Raw genomic sequence first — 17,648 nt, 5'->3', positions numbered from 1 at the left:
TTAAAGGTCTGGGTCATATTTTGACAATTTCTCTCTCTCTCTCTCTCTCCTGTTGGCCACCTCTGCTAATTTCGGCGACATCCTTAACATGATTTCTACCTCTAAAATAAATTTATTAATAAATATGACATCCGTAATTTTCTCGTTTTTTTGTTTCCTGCAAGGAAAGAAAGAAAGAACTTGGGCTATTATTTTAAAAAGATGAGTCATAAAATCCTGCTGTTATAAAGCAGGAAGTCTGAACCACACGATCTCTGATAATAGTTCTCAGTTCCTCGTCGTTTCTGCAGGATTTTTTTTTTTAAGTTAAATTTATGAAACATAACATCCAATATGTGCCTAGGATTTACTGGCGATCAGGTTTCAGCTCCTCGGCGACCCTAATGAGAAAAAAACAAAACAAATTGGATGGCTATTACGCACTTTAGCCATAGTTCATATTGCGGCCACTTCAATTTGTGGTAGTGTGGCGCCCTCATGTGGGTGCTGGTGGTACATACTGCAACAAAATCAACACAAATTCACCACATGAAAATGACAGCATCAGTACCTATTTATTTTATTTTTTTTTACTATTTCAACAGGAATTAAAGAACAGTGAACTGTGTTTATCATATAAACCGTGGTAATGTATAACTATTAAACATTATGTGAATGAGTGACAATTAGACCACAAGGATACATTTTGATGACGATAAAAGACAAAAACATGGAAAAACACTTCAAACATACAGTACATGAATATCAAAATAGACACATATATTAACTTTTTTTCATTGTGTAAGAGGGAAAGGAGCATATACTATTATTAAAATACGTGTATGTTATTATTCCAACACACGTCCGCTTCAATTTGGCAGTGCAATTAGGTCTCTTTTTAAGGCAACAATAGGAGCACCACAGATGCAACCACAGGAGTTACAGGCAGGTAGTTTCAAAGGCCACAAATTACCTCCTAGGATGTTATAAATATATTCGTGAGGAAGACGAATCACTACAGCTTGGGGACAAAGGTTGCAGGTTAGGATCCTCAATTCGCTTCCTGAGCATCAAAAGGAAATGTACAACAACTAATCATAAAGCAGGAACTAATCAGGTCTTTAATGATTAAGATCAAAATGTAATCTCATAAAAGGATTTAAGTATGTATATTTTTACATACCTATTATAAATAACCACAATATACCGTACGTTATCCTAAATCTTTCAGATTAAAGACTTGTCACAGCAGTCTTTGCCTTGCAAAGATTCCACATTCTTTGCATAGTAAATTGATTTGCTGCTAATTGCACAAAAAAAAATTAAAACCATTGAGCAGAAGATGGCATCTATTGTTATGTGAAGAAGTGCAAAAGATATTTACAAATTATTGTGGTGGCTCAATCAAAATCTGCCATTTTTTGTTTTGTTTTTGTTTTTATACTTTTCTGATGGCGCTTGCCATCAGAGTCTCTCGTCGAGTGGTAACAAACGCTTGCTGTTTTTCGTAATAGGCTGCCTCATTAATAAACGTGGGATAAACGGTGCCAGTGCCTTGGTAGGGGATGGTTTTCCCATCAAACGTTTGGAACATTGGGTCACCCGGGTTCAACGGCTCCCAGTCGCAGTCCTGAAACAAAAACGATCACAACACGCCGGGCGGGTGAAGTCACTTGAGAGTGTTGCGCAATGTAACGTTATACTGTTTGCATAACAAACACCAAGTTCTCATTTCTTCTACCATAATATGTTTGTTTTTTTTCTTTTACCTGTAGATTGGGGTGAACCATGGCAATAATGTTTCCATTGGCATCTCTGGGGTAGTCAACTCTCTCTGAAACCCGGAAAACTTCCACTGTGCAGGATGGGAATTCCATGCCTGAACCAACAAACCATATTCATAATATAATAAGAGCCTCTCGGTTGATTAATAATTAAAAAAAAAAAAAAAACATTAAATAAGGCCTCACGGGCTGTCAGGTTAATTAATGGTGATGATTTCACATGGTAGGGTAACATCTTATTTGTATTTATTTATTTATTTATTTATTTATAATTAATGCATCATGCGGATTATGATCCCTCAAGGGGATTTTTAATTTGCACACTGCTTGTAAGGAGAGGCAAACTAGCATTTTCACTTATCTTCAGTTGCAATTTTTTTTTAAAAATAGGGATGTTTGATATGACTTTTTTTTTTTTTTTTCTCCCCCCCAGACTGATAACAATACGAGTACTCAACCAAGTACGGATACCACGAGTACTTTTGATAATAAAATTTGCTCCGAAAACATTGACAGATAAATTGGAAGAAAGAACTACAAACTACAAATTGGTAGTTTTCAATGTTAAAATGGGTCAAACTGACCCAGGCTATTTACAATGTTCCAAACATAGACATAAACATTTAATGTTTATTTGAAAATGTCAATAGCAAAAAAATAATAATAATAATAATAATAAATAAATAAAAAACTATTATACTTTGGGTCAATTTGACCTGGAATTTTTACGGTTCCAGAACCAGCACAAGAAGAAACATTGTTATAGCTTATTATCAACGGTTTTCATTGCACTTATTTCGAAATTAACCATTTTTATAGTCTGTTGTTGTGGCTGTTGGGTCATTTTGACCCAGTATATGCTCGGTGTTCCTTGCAAATATCGAAAAACATTTTTTTAATCGTCTGTTGGTGCTAAGTTTGAAAGTGCAGACCTAACATTTGTTCTTGAACTTGAAAGCGGGTCATGCTAACCAGTCACCCACCGTGCCGCCCAAGGTTTGTCTTACCTTCATTAAACAAAGCGATGAAGTCCAAGGCATGTTTCAGTATGACCCTCATAGCTTCAAATATGTTACTCCTCAAAACCCCTTGAGGCTGAGGACCCACCTCCAAGCCTAAAACAATAATGACAAAGAATGAAGCTTTTTCTGCCCATTCTAATAGTGCATTGATGCTCACATTTGAGAGACTCACCAATGGGATGTTTAGCTACGGAGCGGGAAGTGGAATATTTCAAAAGAGGGTGTTCGTTCAGTAGAACGAGACAACTGGCGGGAGCCATGGCTTTCTGCAACACAACAAAAAATATCATCAAAAATAAGTTACAGTACAGTGCAAAATAATTGAGAAATTAGAACATAAGTTGTTATTGTACTTCTTCTTTTTTGTATTTTCTGGCAGTCTGTATCCCCTATCTTATCATGATACCTCTCACAGCCCAACACATATAAACATATGAAATTTGTTTGCACTGGTAGGCTGTTGTCTTTCTTAGTAATCATTTGGCACTTAACTAATGCTACTACTAACCTGGTGCGTTTGTTTACGGCATTATAGAGAAGTGAAAGTGCCCACTAAAGCTTCTTTGTAACACTTTGAGCTAGTACTATATTAACTCTTCAGCACATGGAAGAGTATTGAGTGGAGTGGAACGAACCCTAACAAAACCCCCAAATGAGCAACATTCGCATGAATTTGTCACTCAGTGAGATGCATCATGCAGGGAACTTTTCATTTATGGATCTATTTAAATTTGCACTTTATGAAAACTAGGAACTCACTACACTTTTTATTAAAAAATATAAATCAATCAAGAAATTATGTTGAAATATTAGAAAACTTTATTGACAGTAGAAATCTTTTCTAAATAAAATACATCAATTATAATAATAAATAAATTAAACAAAATAAATAAATAGATAATGGCAATTTTAAAAAAATAAAAAAGAAATACATATAGAAATAAATATAAATAAATACAATAAAATAAATAAATAAAATAAATAAATCAAGAAATTATGTTGAAATTTTAGAAAATTTTATTGACAGTAGAAATCTTTAGGGATCTATTTATGTACTTTTTAATTTTTATTATTATTTTTTAATTTAGCTTAACACATGCTAATGACCCCTGAAAGCTCCCTGCAATGTTTAGTATACAGTATATTTTTTAAGCAAATCTGTTAATATAGTTTGAAAGAAAAAGTTTTTTTTTTTTTTTTGGGGGGGGGGGGGGGGGGGGGGGTTCCCCCATTTTACTGCAAATGAATATCAGCTTGAAATATCGGTTATCGGCCAACTTGACCACTAATAATCTGTATCGGTATCGGCCTTGAAAAAAAAAAAAACATATCGGTCTATCACTACTTGAAAATCATTCCCAAATGGATAATAAGAAATAGCGCACCTTGATGTAGTTCATCATCTGCAGATTGAAGTGGTCTTTGGAGTTCTCCAGAATGAGAGTGCAGCCCATGTTGGACGTGGTGTTGTGGAGGTCAAAGATCACATCGTAGGCCTCCGGGCTTCCTTTTGGTCCAAATAGTCTGTTAATCTCCTGAGCTCTCTGCACCTCGTATGGCAACTCTTTGCCCCCTGAAGCACTGAAGTACACACACCGGCATTTGCATTTGGTGCTAGCGAGTTGACTTGCAACATGTACAGCAGAGAAACGAATCAAGAAGTCAGACCATTGTTTTGTAGATGGATAATGGATAACACTAATGGTCATGCAAGTGATGAATCAAGTATATTATAGGGATAGACCGATTATCGGCCGGGCCGATTATCGGTGCCGATATTTGACTTGTTGACCAATATCGGCATCGGCCGTTTTACGAATTTGAGGGGCAATAAAGCTGGAATCAAGTTATGTCATTAAATAATTTAAATTAAAAAAAAATTAGAAATGATGTTGAAATTTTGTAAAACTTTATTTACTGTAGAAAACACATTTATTTATGTATGTATGTATTTATTTATTCACTGCAAACACTGGGAAGTCCCAACACTTTTTAATTCACTAAAAATAATAATAATAAAAAAAATTTGAAATTATGTTGACATTTTGGAAAACTATTTACAGTAGAAAAATTTTGAAAATTATTTATTTATTTATTCACTGCAAACACTGGGAAGTCCCAACACTTTTTAATTTATATAAAAATAATAATAATAATAATAATAATAATAAACAAATAAATTTAGAAATCATGTTGAAATTTTGGAAAACTTTATTTACAGTAGAAAACTATTTAGTTATTTATTTATTTGCTTGCTTAGTTTTGAGTTTAGCTTAACACATTGCTGATGACCCTGGAAGTTCCCTACATTTTCTACAATTTCTGTTAAAATTTTTAATTAATCAAAAACTGTCTATTATTTATATGTTTTAAAATTAAAGGTTCTTTTTTTTTTCTTTTTTTTTACACAATTATTTCCTCTTTTACTGCAAATGATATCGGCTTGAAATGTCGGTTATCGGCCTCCTTGACGACGAATAATCGGTATCGGCATCTGCCCTGAAAAAAACGTATCGGTCTATCACTAGTATATTATATAAACATTATCGTCGAAAGAAACCCAGACTATATATTATGCATGAGCATAATATAAGACTCTTATGAAGCATGTTTGGAACCCTTGCCAGGAGTGACCTTTCCAGCTAAAATGATACTTGCCGCTATTTTTGTCTCTCCAACTCTTTTAAAGCATTTCAAAATGCCACCACATCTCGGATGTTCTGTAACTTACTGCACAACAGCACCTCTCCCACCCCATATTGTCCCCGCATGCAGTGCACACATCTGCACTTTGTATCCCCATTTTCAGTGAATATCTGCCATTGTCCTGAGCGCCCGTGCATGGGCACACAAGCACAGTGGATGTTGACGAGCTCTGAAAGCGCATCGACGGAAATGTACAAATGAGGTTGAAGTTGTCAGTCTAAAAATGAATCTCGGGCTGTTTTTAGCGGGCATCTAAGCTTCTTATGTTGCCTTGAGGAGAAACACAAAAGTGTTTCGAAGATGAAGAAGATATTTAAAGATCAGACGATAAATGGATGAGGCAAAAGCATAATAATAATTCTATCTGGGCTCTGGATTACATTTGCTATAGTGACTAAAAATGGGGAAAAAAATCATGATTGAAACAAAATAAAAATGAATAATAATATAAGTAGCTCAACTAACAATGTATGTTTACAAAACTATAATTACAAAAAAATGTCTCTTTTGTCTTTGTCAAGTAATTTCATGCAAGATTTCAAGTTTGATTCAAAAAGTTATTTAAGCTTTTTTTTTTTATATATATATATTGCATACAAGAAATACCCTTTATATAAATATAAAACTAATACTAAAACAAAAACAAACGAAAAGGAAGCATTTTCGAGAAAAAAAAAAAAGAAAAAAAAAAAGAGTTTTAAAAACCAAAGTAAAAACGAAACAAAATGTAACTGTACTATTCTTTTAAATAATCCCAGACTATTATAATCTTAGTAGGGTACATTCTGGACTTCCCCAGCTAATCACAGGATTCACATCGACATCCAATCATTCACATAATAAGACAATTTGGTCTCCAATTAACATAACATGCATGTTTTTGGAATGTATTATAAAACCCGAGTACCCATAAGCACATGCGAACTCCAAGAGATTCAAACCTTGAACCTTAGAACTATGAGGCACAAGTTAACCATTAGTGCACCATACTCCTCCACTGTTGATTAATCCTTTGGAACAGACTTGAGGGGGCTTCCTTTGGAAACGGAACATCAACAATGTCATCCATAAACTTACTTTGGGATGTCACGTGATAATTCCTTGGGAAACCTCGGGGGAGATGTTGTGATGTTGTTGTGACTCAACCACATTAGGCTGCTGTTGCATGCTCTGCTGACTTCGTGCGCCAGCCAGCCTTTGCATAAGACTTCATTTGATCATTTCCACTATAGCGCACACGAAAAAAAAAATAAAAAAAAAAAATAAAAATAAAAAAATAAAATAAAATAAAATAAAAGAGCGCATAGAAGGAAAATGGGGCTCCAAGGGATTAAAGTGGGCGGTCGTTTAAACTGATTTACAGCTCCGTCACGTTTCGCTCACGTTTCTGTGCTGGCTGCAAGTCAGCTGAGGATCAGGGGGCGGGGCCTCTCTCGCTGATATTATGCTGGAACATGTAAACATTGCGTGGCACGTCATGTGATCTCCTCAAAAGTCAATTTTGTCCTCATTCAGATGACAACGTATCACGACTAAAAAAAAAATGCCCTTGCATTTGCCACTTATATCGGAGCGTGTGGGCTTTGTCTGTTGATAAACAGGACGGGAGAACAGGGGGGAGAAAAAAGAAAAAACAACCTTGCTGGTCGATGACAGCTTTGTCGCCGTGTAGTTTTTTTTTTTTTTTTTTTACCTGAGGTTTTCCGGAGTGAAAGCTCGGTTCAGGTCCGTGTCCACGTATCTGGCGCATTTCTCCACAGCCCTCGGGTTGGTGATGAAAGGTTTGGTGTCGACCGTCTTCCTCTGGATCTCGGCGCCGTTCTTCATCCACAGGTTCACGAGCGTCACGCCGGACATCTCGTTCCCGTGAGTCCCGCCGAAGATAGCCACTCTCCGGGCCTCGGTGAAACGCGCACTGCTGTTGTAGGAGGAAGACATGGCTGGACAAGTTGGGAGGTGCGTGTCCTTCGAGAGCTCGGGACAAAAACAAAAAGTTTACAACCGGAGCTTGGCACGTGTCCCCGTTTTTTTTTTTAAATGTTGTCTGAGGTTCTGCGCTTGCGTAGGCTGGTCGCCTGCTCATTGGAAGCCGCCGTGCACGACATCATATCCACCTGAATTACTGTTGTCAACGCGCTTCCTCCCCAATGTAAGGAGGTAAATAAAATATGACAAGGGACATAATACCACTGATACATTTCCGGGTAAGTCGTTTCAAAATAAACGCGAATCGGAAGTTGTAAAGGCCAGGCTATTACGAGCATTCATCCATTCATCGATTTTCTTAACCGCTTGCTCCTCGCGAGGGTCGCGGAGTGCTGGAGCCTATCCCTAGCTGGCTTCGGGCATATGTAAATGTGTATTGTTTTAAAAGTATGCTTAAAAACATTCTTTTTAATGAGTGGCGTAAATACTATAAAAACATGTAACGTCTTGGGATGTTCTACTTTATCATTGTGACCAGTAAAAAGTTAATATTTTGTCTAGAATTGATTTGATATTTCATTATTTTCCTGTACAATACTTAAAAAAATAAATAAAAAATGCCACTTGGTGTCAACTGAAAATGTCATCATAGATGCTCAGGGATTAGGTAACAACCAATCACGGCTCACTTCACTTGTCTGCTTTTGGTCATGTGACATTCTCAAGCTGAGCGGTGATTGGTTGCTACCTGAGTAAAATGTCATTTTCAGTTGACAGCAAATGGCAAAATCCATTTTTAAAAATAGTAATTGTACATGTATGAAAAATAATAAAATAAATCAATTATACACAAAATGGGTTGCAGCCTTGGGATTTAAAGGGACATACTACATGCCATCATAATGAGGCTTTTTAGTTGAAAACTAAATTTCCTATATACAGTATTTATGAATTTGAGTGTGACTGGTTGTTTGTCTACACGCCTTGTGATTGAGGTGGCACCTTGTTCAAGATGTACCCCACCCAAAGTCATTTGGAGTTATGTTCCAGCTCAACCACAATTTATCTTCCGTTCCTATTTTTATGCGGTTAAAAGTTCCAGCAGTGTAAAGAAATAGTTCGAAATATTCTTTGGTGAGAATTAAGACTGAAGTTGACCATAGACAATAATTAAAGGGTTTCAACATATTGGTGATAATCTCTGAAAATGTTTGACCTCTAAAAGGAGACCAGTATTTAACCATTAACCTTCGGAATGAGCTTCAGCACAGAGTACTTGTAAACACGGCAGCATCGATTTGCATAAAAACCGCATATTGCAGTCCAAACACACTTGGCCAAATAGCTGTCAGCAAACTTTTTTTTTTTTTTTTTACAGTTACAGGAACCTAGAATTATATCCTCAGTCTCAGGTCACCTATAATTTTAGTTGAACACTGCACACATACAGAATAACAACCATTTACGCTCACATTTTCCAATTGGCATTTTAATCCTCGTTTAAGCCGTTGACGCATGTTTATCGGATGTGGAAGGACCCATCTACATATTAGCATGCTTAACCGACTGCATTATTCAAAAATGAATACAAGACAATAGGTCGGTGTTCGGACCATGTTAACTTGTGCACAATAAAACAATAAATAAATAAATAAAATTCTCTTTCCATGTTGTGTTGTTGCTGACCGGTGGATACAAAAAGTCTACACAAAAAAAAAAAAAACATGATACCTGGCATCCTACACATTCACGATACTGTACATGATTTACAATGGAATTTGTCGAAATATTAAGGGCCAGCTTACCTTTGAACGACATTGACATCTATCAAAAGATCAACATTAAAAAAAAAAAAAAAAAAACTCAGTTGTACAGCTGGTGTGTGAGGACAGTCTTTTTGCGTTTGTTTTTCTTGACACTGACTAAAGGGGGCATTCGAAAGGGTGAATTAGTCTCTAATGTCACCAGGGTGAGACTGGGTTTTAATTGACGTCTTTCCTTTTTTGTCTCTTCACACTGAACACACTCATCACACAATAACATCCCCTCAAGCTCAGCCTGATTTGTAAGCTGCTTTTTTCTCTTCTTCCTTTTCTTCATGTCTTTTAAATCATTTAATGTGTCATTTTCAGGCCCGTCGCTACCAAAAGTGGCACCGCCGTGAGAACTTTCAGCAGAGTGAGCTTGATGAAGTGATGAATTGAGCTCTCCGGATTCAACATTCTCAACAGCTCGAGTCTCCTCTGTCTCACAATAAGATTGATTTTTACGCCTCTTTTTCTTCTTCTTCTTCTTTTTTGACCCAGAACCATCTGCGCTTTCATGTCTCTCCACAGGGGTCTCTGCTTGACTGTCATGTTTTCTCGTTTTACCTTCCGAAACCACCTTAACACAATGAGACGATGCGCCCGCAAAATCTTCTGCGCTCTCGGGTCTGGCCGACTTCTTTTTCTTTTTCTTCAGCCGATCATGTAATTCTGCCTCTAAAGCACTGCTTTCCGCCACCTCAGCAAAAAGGAAGGAAAATGTCCAATTTTTTTTGTTTTCCATTTCAGACACACACTCACCGACTTCCGTTCTGCTTGATTTTTTCTTCTTCTTCTTTCTGACTACGTTGTCCTCAGACATTTTCTCAGTTCCGTCAGCAACATGGCGGGTCTCGTCTGAAATGTCAAACACGTCTAACCCCTCAGATATACAGAAAGATTTCTTCTTCTTCTTTTTTGTACTTCCATTTAAAGGTTCTGCGTCACTGCAGGATTTCTCACCGATGTCATCTTCACGATTTTTTTTTCTTTTTGCGGCTTCTTGAGAAACCGCAGTCGTGTCTAAACTCTCTGGTTCCGGATGTAATCTCTTTTTCTTCTTCTTCTTCTTCTGCCTCTCACCATTTAGAGGTTTGCTGATGATGCACGAGTCCTCCTCAACCTCTATTTGTATGCTTTTCTCCATAAGCTCATCTTGATTGACGGAACACATAGCATCTTTTTTCACGCTAAAGTCAAGCAGCTCATTTTCTTGTCTGGTATTTTCTTTCACTTGTTCCGAGGTGCCGTCTCCACTATTATCTTCAGGTCTCGGAGTGTTAGCAATATGTGAAAGGTTGTCCATTCTGTTTTCATGAATCTGCAGGTCGTCATGAGCATCTGTGGTTTCCGTGGTTACAGATACCGCAGCATCTTCGCCCTCTTCCTGCCTATATTGCCAATCACTCTCTTCTTCAGACATGCTTTCTTGTTTGATTGGCAAAGATACGGTTGTAGTTTCCGCATCAACTAGATCTGGTGTTTCTTCTGGTAAAAGAGTTCTTTTGCTTCTTGGTGGTTGGGTTTGGGCCACGTCGCTTCTTTGCGATTCATGATTTCCCAACACAGAAGGCTCGTCACAAGTCGAAGAAGAACACCTTTCATCGTTTTTGTCATTCGCCAAAGGTGTACATGACCTGGTCACCTCATTTGATACCGTATCTTGAGGAACTCCATTTCCCTCCTGATGTTGTTCGGTACACTGGGGTGGTGTGTACCAGGGCTGCTGCCACTTTGCTTTGGATTTTGCCAGGAAATGATTTTTTTCCTGCATCATAACAAACACAAGAAAAAATATAATCATGCACAAGAGATTTAACGCCATTGTACAGAGAAACCAATTTAAACAAATTATGTGTTTCAAATAGTTGTAACTCGAAATGTACTAAATCACTCTTTTTTTTCAACACACTTTGCATGCGGCGTGGTCGACACGCGTCTGAATGAAAAGTGCATCGGTTTGCTTACCACCACTTTGATGTCCTTATCACCAGATTTGTCTTCTCCTTCATCTCTGCAAATAGTACGGATATTTTGCATTTATACTTCACAAAAATCAAAAGGGCTTTTTTTCCAAATTGTAAAAATGTGTTAATATCTGCATTTAGTTCACATTTCATTCTTTCCAAAATAATCCAGCAACTAGGAAGTGCAATGAAACCTCTTGGGACCTCAGGGATTGTGACTAACAACGTAAGCTTGTTATGTCAATGTTATGTTTTGTTATGTTATGTTATGTTATGTTAAACTCACGCTGTCAGTGGTGATATGTCATCATATTGGTCAACTGTCGGTAGACCTTCATGCAAATCATCAACTCCCTGCCACAACTCAACACATTTAAAGAAGCCACCCATCACATAATTCTGCAAAAAAAAAAGAAAAAAAGTCAAATATAACATATTGAATGAGCATAAAAGTTGCAGAATGTTAGCAAGATTCAAGTTGCAAAATGGTGCTTACATGAAATTTTTGATTCTGTTTGGTTAAAAGAGCGCATCTGGCCTTCCGTTTGCCTTCGGTGATAAAGGAGAAGCTGTATTTTGGAAGTTTTATTGTTCCTTTCTTTTTCTTATTTCTTCTCATCTCATGGTCATCTTCATCACTTTGAGAGGACGAAGCGTCCTCCCCACTGTCCTCTAGCTCAGTGACAAAAGTGTGCCGTGATGATTTACGCCGTCTGAGTGTTCTCCTGGCCTGAGGCGTTGGCAACTGTGTTAGAAATAGACTGTCTCCCGAATCACTGCAAAGACACAATCACAAAAAATTACAATTCCATTCATTTGCGTTTTTCTAATGCAGCCAGTAAATATGTGTCTTGGCTTAATAGAGGTTGAGGTTGAGAAATTTAAATACTGTACCTGTCGGCTTCAGGGGGTCTTTTAGTTTTGGGATTTTGGCTACTCGGTCCTGCCGAACACTCGAGGTACTGCGATATTTTCTTCACATCATCACGAGGATGTCTTTCCAGGACGTCGTCACCCACTGAAGCGTCATATTGACTCAAACCAATATGTGTCGACATATTGAACTTCCTTTGGGGAAAAAAAAATGTTTAGGTCCTTACTTCGGAAATAAGTACAAACTCCTCCTCCGCCTCTCCTGGATGATCATAATACTCGGCATTCAAATTATAACCAAAAATATGACGACATTTGTTGATATTGCTGTAAAAACAAACAGACAAGCCGTTACAAAGAGTAAACTTTACATGCTGCCATCTTCAAGAGTGCTTCCGGATAAACCAGGAAGTACTTTTGACGTCATGACTCATCACGTGACCTTTTCAACACTCAAAACAGTCAAGAGGAGTCCGTCATACGTCTAGTTTTGTTTTCGTCCACGGTCCACCCGTTATGGGGACGAGGACTAGTAACGCTTTTAACCCGAAGTATACACGCCACAGTCTTAAAGTCCCATACGAAAAACTAACGACTAAACTAACATACGAAAAACTAACGAAATTTTACAAATTTGCCACGGAAGCAAGCGACGACACACGATAAACATAAGTAACTCTCTCGTTACTTTATGTACTCTTCGATTGTACTTTACTCAGTGACCCAAACACTTTCCTTGCAGTCTACACGCACACTTTTCTAGTGTTCCCGTCTCGTCACCTAACTTGCGCTCAACTATAGTCATGCCAGATGTTGCCAAAACCGAAAAGGCTCAGTTGCATGTCCCAGACCTAGAAGAACTGCGTGCCGGTAAGTTAAACATAATGGACAGACACACACACACAGTAATTCAATTTACTGGTCAGACGAGATTCATTTCAAAAACTTGTATTACTGTGTTTGCAGTGTTACAAACAGGGCTGGCAGATAACTTTGCAGAGGTTAATGTGAGTGTTGTGGAATGTCCTGATCTCACCAAGAGGCCGTTCAGCTTTCCTGTTAAAGGTAAGATTTGTTTTATTTTTTTTACACAAGCCACATACACATACAGATTAAACATGAGATTTAAATGTATACAATATTATGGTTCCTTCATCCTTTAGGTTTGTGTGGAAGTCCTCGGGTCACAGATGTGGGTGGAGTACCTTATCTGGTTCCTGTGGTTCAAAAGAATAAGGTACTTGTGTCTCCAACTCACCCAGAGATGTCAGTGCATTTGGTGCCCTTCAATTGCTGCTTATTAGCATTGTCAAATTTTCCCGCTGCCGTATTCTCTTATCAGGAGTATGACATGAATGCGATATCAAAAGAGCTGGAGCTACCAGGCGCGTTCATCCTCGGTGCAGGAGCTGTAGCCTCTAGGATTGTGGGGATAAATGCAGAGGTAATTCCCTAAATGTGTCATAATCTTTGGGGGGAATTGACAATTTGGGCTGTACTGACAAGAAAGGGAATCTAAATTGTTCTGGTTTTGTTTTAACTTTTAAAAACAGCAGACTGAGCTTTGATGTACTATACATTTGCTATCCCAGTTGATACCACTGGTTCTGACTGAAGCCGATGGAAGGCCTGCAGTGAACAGCAGCTACTTCTCATCCATCAATCCAGTGGATGGCCAGTGTCTACAAGAAAAATATAGCGACAAATTCTCTGACTGCAACTTTGGACTGCTCGGGAATCTGTATGCTTGTGAGGGGAAGCCAGGAAAGGTAACGATCAGAGCGTATGGCAAGCTGTTTACTAATTCCACGTACTAATACATTCACTGTCTGCACTACTAGACAAATGACATTATAAAATTATATTAGTTAACATGTGGTTCTTCACTACTAGCACTCAGTGGCAGATCTTAGCGTGAGCATTTTTTTCCCCCCCAATCTAAAAATAAGAAAAAGGTACTAAATGAGTCACAGATCTGGTGAATGAATACTCGAACTGAAATCAACTGAAAAGAACAAATTGATGATGCAAGCTTCAACATTTGTCACCTCCTGTCCTCAGGTCATTGAGGTGCGGGCCAAGAGGAGAACGGGAGAACACAGTATTGTGACGGCCTTGAGGAAGACTCTGGAGGTTCAGTACCCTGATAAGAGCTTGGCTCTGGGAGGCACCTTCATCATTCAGAAGGGAAAAGCTAAAATCCACATCATGGTAAATATGAGCATCAAAAATAACATTAAAAGGGGACATATTATGGAAAATTGATTTTTTAATATTTGTGTGAATAGGGTCTTGCACGTGTCCTCCCATCAGGCATGCTAAAATGCATACTATGCCTCCTTTCAATGAGCAATTCCCTGTATAGAAAGTAAGACTCTTGTTGACCGTTTCTGCACAGCCAAGAGAGTTCTCAGTCTGCCCGCTCACCTCCGACGAAGAGGTCAACGGCTGGCTCAAACACTTCGAGGTCAACGCCCCACTCATCTGCCAGTCGGTGCTCGTATCCAAAGATCCTGTGAGTAAAAAGCTCATCAATGAATGCAAATGTGAAAAAGTTTCAGGCCACCATTAGATTATTGAATGTGCCCTGAATTGGACCTCTGGGGTCAACTAGAGGTTTTTGACCCCCAGCATATGAAATTATAAACATGTCAATGTTAAGATCTAAATGTGATAGAAATGTAACCTAAATATGTATTTCCATATTTCTGACCATTTGTAATACAGTTCTGGACACCTTTGGGGTCAGGTAGAGTTCACTGACCTCCAGCATTTCTATCTGTGACTTCGGAAACAGGTGTATCTTTGGTTCTAAATGGAACAAAGAGTGATCAGTACATGCATGCGTAGCGCGAATGAGCAACGATTGTATGCAATCACAATCACTAAATTGTCACTTTCCATGACCACTTGTGTGCTTTGTATTAAGGGACTTGACCTCCGTGTGGAGCACACACACTGCTTCAGTGACCACAGAGAAGGTGGCCACTTCTATATCGACACCACACCGGACAGCGTGGAGTACTTGGGCTACTTTGTGCCTGCGGAGTTCATGTACCGCATCGACAGGCCCAAAGAGACCCATGCAGTCGGAAGAGATTAATGAACCACATGGTGCACTGTTAATTATGAAATCCAGTAGCACATAAATTTGTAGTTTTTGTGAAACTATTCTAATTTTTTAGTGGTGATGATATACTGCGTACAATGATTGCATTTTTAATTTGGAATATCTCACAGTATTAATAAAGCCATTTTAAATAATTGGATACCTTTTTCTGACATTGCTATCTTCAAAAAACATCATATGAAAATGTAATAGTTATTATTGCTGTATATTTTTCTATAAAACGGGATTGATTTTCCTCCATTAGACCCAGTAGAATCACATTTTACAACTTTGGTTATATATTTTTTTTTAATATTTATGACGTGCCACAGGCACAATACATGACAAACACGACCCCCCCCTAAAAAAACAAAACAAAAACAAACTGAAGAAATTATATTTACATCACTGAGCTTTTTTGTGGTCACAGATTCCAGTAAATTGGAAAATAAACCCGCTAAAATGACCAAATAGTTTTCATATAAATAGTTCCTATTAATATTGCTGAATGAGAATAATGATGTGGAAGTACCAGTGATTTTCCAACTCATCATTCTTAACATTAAGTTGGCACACACCTTGATCTACCAACAATTTAAAAAGACATTAGTAAATACAGTATGTTGTTTTTTTGTTCACTTCCAACAATCACAGAATTCCAACCAATCATAACTCTGGTTGGCTTCTTCACCGCTCCTGCATTTGCAGACAAACAGGTCGGCATCTCTCATGGTTGGTCTGCGCAGGCTCATCCAGAGAGATTCTCTGTCCACAGAGTCCCCTTTGTGCTTCACCGCAGATAATACTCGATGGCTGCAGAAAAAGCGGCAAAGCCTCCGCATCCTAGGACCCCGGCCTTCAGACCAGCTACAAATTTGAGAAGAACAAAGTGTGGACGTAAGTAAAAAAAATAAATAAAAATACATAAGAATAGCTATGTAAATATGACTTCACATACCACGAAACCCAATTGCTCCTCCAGTAATACAGCCACTGTACACTGCATTCTTCCAGTCTGATTTGCCTCTGTGCTGTAAATAAAATTGGACCAAAGTTAAAACGGTACATCTGAACTGGAGCCACTGGATTTTACTGTCCTTAAAAAAAAAAACATTAAGTGAATTCATAGTTTTGCTTCTAAATACATTAAACGTGTAAAGATAATTGCTGAAAATGTGTGCAAAAACTCCAACAACCTCCACATTGTACAACTAGGTGGCACTATTGGATTAACTGAGGTGACAAATGACAGTTGAGACGATGAGTAAAAATTGGAAGGACCCTCAGGTGGTATACTATAATTTGTAAATTGTATATCAACATTTTCGTGGAGAAAAAAAAAAGGCCATTTAAGTCTTATAAAACTTGTGCCATCACATGGGACTTGATGCACAAATTATTCTTTGCATGTTAACTTTTTTATGGTGCATTTTGTCCCTGAGAAGAAATCTGAAGATGGGGGGAAAAAAAACAAACATGACATGGGTATGATAAAATATTGAATGGTGAGGAATGCTAATGCGTAACTGTAACTATACAATGCTTTATGACCTCTTCTGTACCATGGTGTAAAATCATTCAAAGCTATCAATCAATGTAGAAGTGCTTTGTTTCATGCATAATTAGGAAGTAGTGGAGTGAAATCCTGCACTCTGTGCACAAAATACAGACTTGTAGTGTTAACATACCGATTCTATGATGCACTCTGTACAGGAGAACATGGCACCCACAATGGCAAAGTTCTTAGCGTAGGACATGCCCCTCTGTCCCATATCTTTGAGGACTTCTCTTGCTGTGGGAGTCCTGAGCGGGTCCTTGGGATCGAAACCTACGTTGGTGTCTATGCCCGCGGTGAAAACGCCAAACGCGCCCCCGAGGACAAACCCTGTGTAAAACAATATCAACAGTGACTGAACAGATATTGGGATTTTCAGCTTTTCCTAATGCTAGCCAATTAATCGATTACTCAAGTTAATTTTTAGGGTGATTTATGATGTTTCCGATATCAATAGCTCAATTCGTATCCTTCATTCCATCCATCTCGATAGTCCAAAGTGCAACCCCGTTGCCGTGAAGCTATTTTTCAAAAACACAACCACTTTGCCCATATTTTTAACCACAATGCATACACTGATAACTTCATTAATTGTATTTACCTCCAACACAGGCCAAAAGGGACTTGAAAGCGCAGCTCTCCATCGCCCTCTCTATCCTTTTTTGCTCCTCGCTTTTAGGAGGCACCGGCAGCCCTCCCATGACGCCGGGGTTCAAGTCCTTCACGGTCCTCTTGTCCCCAATGAGATGATCCAGGAGCATACTGTACTGAATCGACGAGCTTTCCATGCTCGGGCCAGCAGGAGAACTTTTAGAATCAGAGACGAAAGCCTGTGCAGCACTCGTGGAGGCCGCCATGTTTGTCAATGACAGCGCGTTTGGTAAATGTAGTCTTGGAGGAGCAGGCGGCAGATTCGTCCCAT

The 17,648-nt window shown here is 38.4% G+C and overlaps 5 protein-coding genes across 7 annotated transcripts in view; 2 read left to right on the top strand and 3 right to left on the bottom strand.

Annotated features, from left to right (window-relative positions):
* Positions 1 to 534: 534 nt before the first annotated feature.
* Positions 535 to 8,024, bottom strand: aspa (aspartoacylase). Its single transcript, XM_077504016.1, has 6 exons — positions 7,185 to 8,024; positions 4,171 to 4,366; positions 2,958 to 3,051; positions 2,771 to 2,878; positions 1,749 to 1,858; positions 535 to 1,609 (listed from the first exon to the last, which is right to left on the bottom strand). The coding sequence occupies exons 1-6, from the start codon at positions 7,427 to 7,429 to the stop codon at positions 1,418 to 1,420; spliced, it is 945 nt and encodes a 314-aa protein (XP_077360142.1). The 5' UTR covers positions 7,430 to 8,024; the 3' UTR covers positions 535 to 1,417.
* Positions 7,115 to 15,331, top strand: bkgd (beta-keto-L-gulonate decarboxylase). Its single transcript, XM_077504014.1, has 8 exons — positions 7,115 to 12,932; positions 13,029 to 13,127; positions 13,226 to 13,299; positions 13,405 to 13,506; positions 13,655 to 13,831; positions 14,124 to 14,273; positions 14,461 to 14,577; positions 14,992 to 15,331. The coding sequence occupies exons 1-8, from the start codon at positions 12,866 to 12,868 to the stop codon at positions 15,163 to 15,165; spliced, it is 960 nt and encodes a 319-aa protein (XP_077360140.1). The 5' UTR covers positions 7,115 to 12,865; the 3' UTR covers positions 15,166 to 15,331.
* LOC144005735 (uncharacterized) lies at positions 8,886 to 12,490 on the bottom strand. 2 transcript variants are annotated; one of them, XM_077504013.1, is made up of 6 exons: positions 12,084 to 12,490; positions 11,686 to 11,965; positions 11,476 to 11,588; positions 11,191 to 11,236; positions 10,186 to 10,990; positions 8,886 to 10,080 (listed from the first exon to the last, which is right to left on the bottom strand). In XM_077504013.1, exons 1-6 carry the CDS (start codon positions 12,245 to 12,247, stop codon positions 9,281 to 9,283), a joined length of 2,208 nt encoding a protein of 735 aa, XP_077360139.1. In that variant the 5' UTR covers positions 12,248 to 12,490; the 3' UTR covers positions 8,886 to 9,280. The 2 variants fall into 2 exon arrangements, with proteins under 2 accessions (XP_077360139.1, XP_077360138.1); XM_077504012.1 differs by having other exon boundaries at positions 8,886 to 10,990.
* Positions 13,657 to 17,631, bottom strand: timm22 (translocase of inner mitochondrial membrane 22 homolog (yeast)). Of its 2 annotated transcripts, none has more exons than XM_077504017.1 (6): positions 17,328 to 17,631; positions 16,860 to 17,056; positions 16,130 to 16,202; positions 14,827 to 16,038; positions 14,490 to 14,575; positions 13,657 to 14,419 (listed from the first exon to the last, which is right to left on the bottom strand). In XM_077504017.1, the coding sequence occupies exons 1-4, from the start codon at positions 17,581 to 17,583 to the stop codon at positions 15,962 to 15,964; spliced, it is 603 nt and encodes a 200-aa protein (XP_077360143.1). In that variant the 5' UTR covers positions 17,584 to 17,631; the 3' UTR covers positions 13,657 to 14,419; positions 14,490 to 14,575; positions 14,827 to 15,961. The 2 variants fall into 2 exon arrangements, with proteins under 2 accessions (XP_077360143.1, XP_077360144.1); XM_077504018.1 differs by having other exon boundaries at positions 13,657 to 14,233.
* The window catches only part of specc1 (sperm antigen with calponin homology and coiled-coil domains 1), a 75,497-nt gene continuing 75,346 nt past the window's right edge, over positions 17,498 to 17,648 (top strand). Inside the window, exon 1 of the mRNA XM_077504008.1 lies at positions 17,498 to 17,606. The gene's annotated coding sequence lies outside the window, so the exon portion shown is untranslated. The remainder of the gene's footprint in view (positions 17,607 to 17,648) is intronic.

Source organism: Festucalex cinctus, chromosome 18 (assembly GCF_051991245.1).
Source record: "Festucalex cinctus isolate MCC-2025b chromosome 18, RoL_Fcin_1.0, whole genome shotgun sequence".
Taxonomy (NCBI): domain Eukaryota; kingdom Metazoa; phylum Chordata; class Actinopteri; order Syngnathiformes; family Syngnathidae; genus Festucalex; species Festucalex cinctus.
This window is presented reverse-complemented; position numbering and strand designations above follow the sequence as displayed.

Coding starts and splice junctions, on each gene's coding strand:
- bkgd (XM_077504014.1), top strand. CDS start 12,866: ATGCCAGATGTTGCCAAAACCGAAAAGGCTCAGTTGCATGTCCCAGAC. Junction 13,300..13,404: donor CTGTGGTTCAAAAGAATAAG/GTACTTGTGTCT, acceptor TTCTCTTATCAG/GAGTATGACATGAATGCGAT. Junction 13,507..13,654: donor TTGTGGGGATAAATGCAGAG/GTAATTCCCTAA, acceptor TTGCTATCCCAG/TTGATACCACTGGTTCTGAC.
- aspa (XM_077504016.1), bottom strand. CDS start 7,429: ATGTCTTCCTCCTACAACAGCAGTGCGCGTTTCACCGAGGCCCGGAGA. Junction 4,367..7,184: donor TTCACTCCGGAAAACCTCAG/GTAAAAAAAAAA, acceptor TGTGTACTTCAG/TGCTTCAGGGGGCAAAGAGT. Junction 3,052..4,170: donor AGATGATGAACTACATCAAG/GTGCGCTATTTC, acceptor GTTGTGTTGCAG/AAAGCCATGGCTCCCGCCAG.
- LOC144005735 (XM_077504012.1), bottom strand. CDS start 12,247: ATGTCGACACATATTGGTTTGAGTCAATATGACGCTTCAGTGGGTGAC. Junction 11,966..12,083: donor AGACCCCCTGAAGCCGACAG/GTACAGTATTTA, acceptor GTGTCTTTGCAG/TGATTCGGGAGACAGTCTAT. Junction 10,991..11,190: donor ATAAGGACATCAAAGTGGTG/GTAAGCAAACCG, acceptor GTTATGATGCAG/GAAAAAAATCATTTCCTGGC.
- timm22 (XM_077504017.1), bottom strand. CDS start 17,583: ATGGCGGCCTCCACGAGTGCTGCACAGGCTTTCGTCTCTGATTCTAAA. Junction 17,057..17,327: donor CCTTTTGGCCTGTGTTGGAG/GTAAATACAATT, acceptor TGTTTTACACAG/GGTTTGTCCTCGGGGGCGCG. Junction 16,203..16,859: donor CAGAGTGCATCATAGAATCG/GTATGTTAACAC, acceptor TTTTATTTACAG/CACAGAGGCAAATCAGACTG.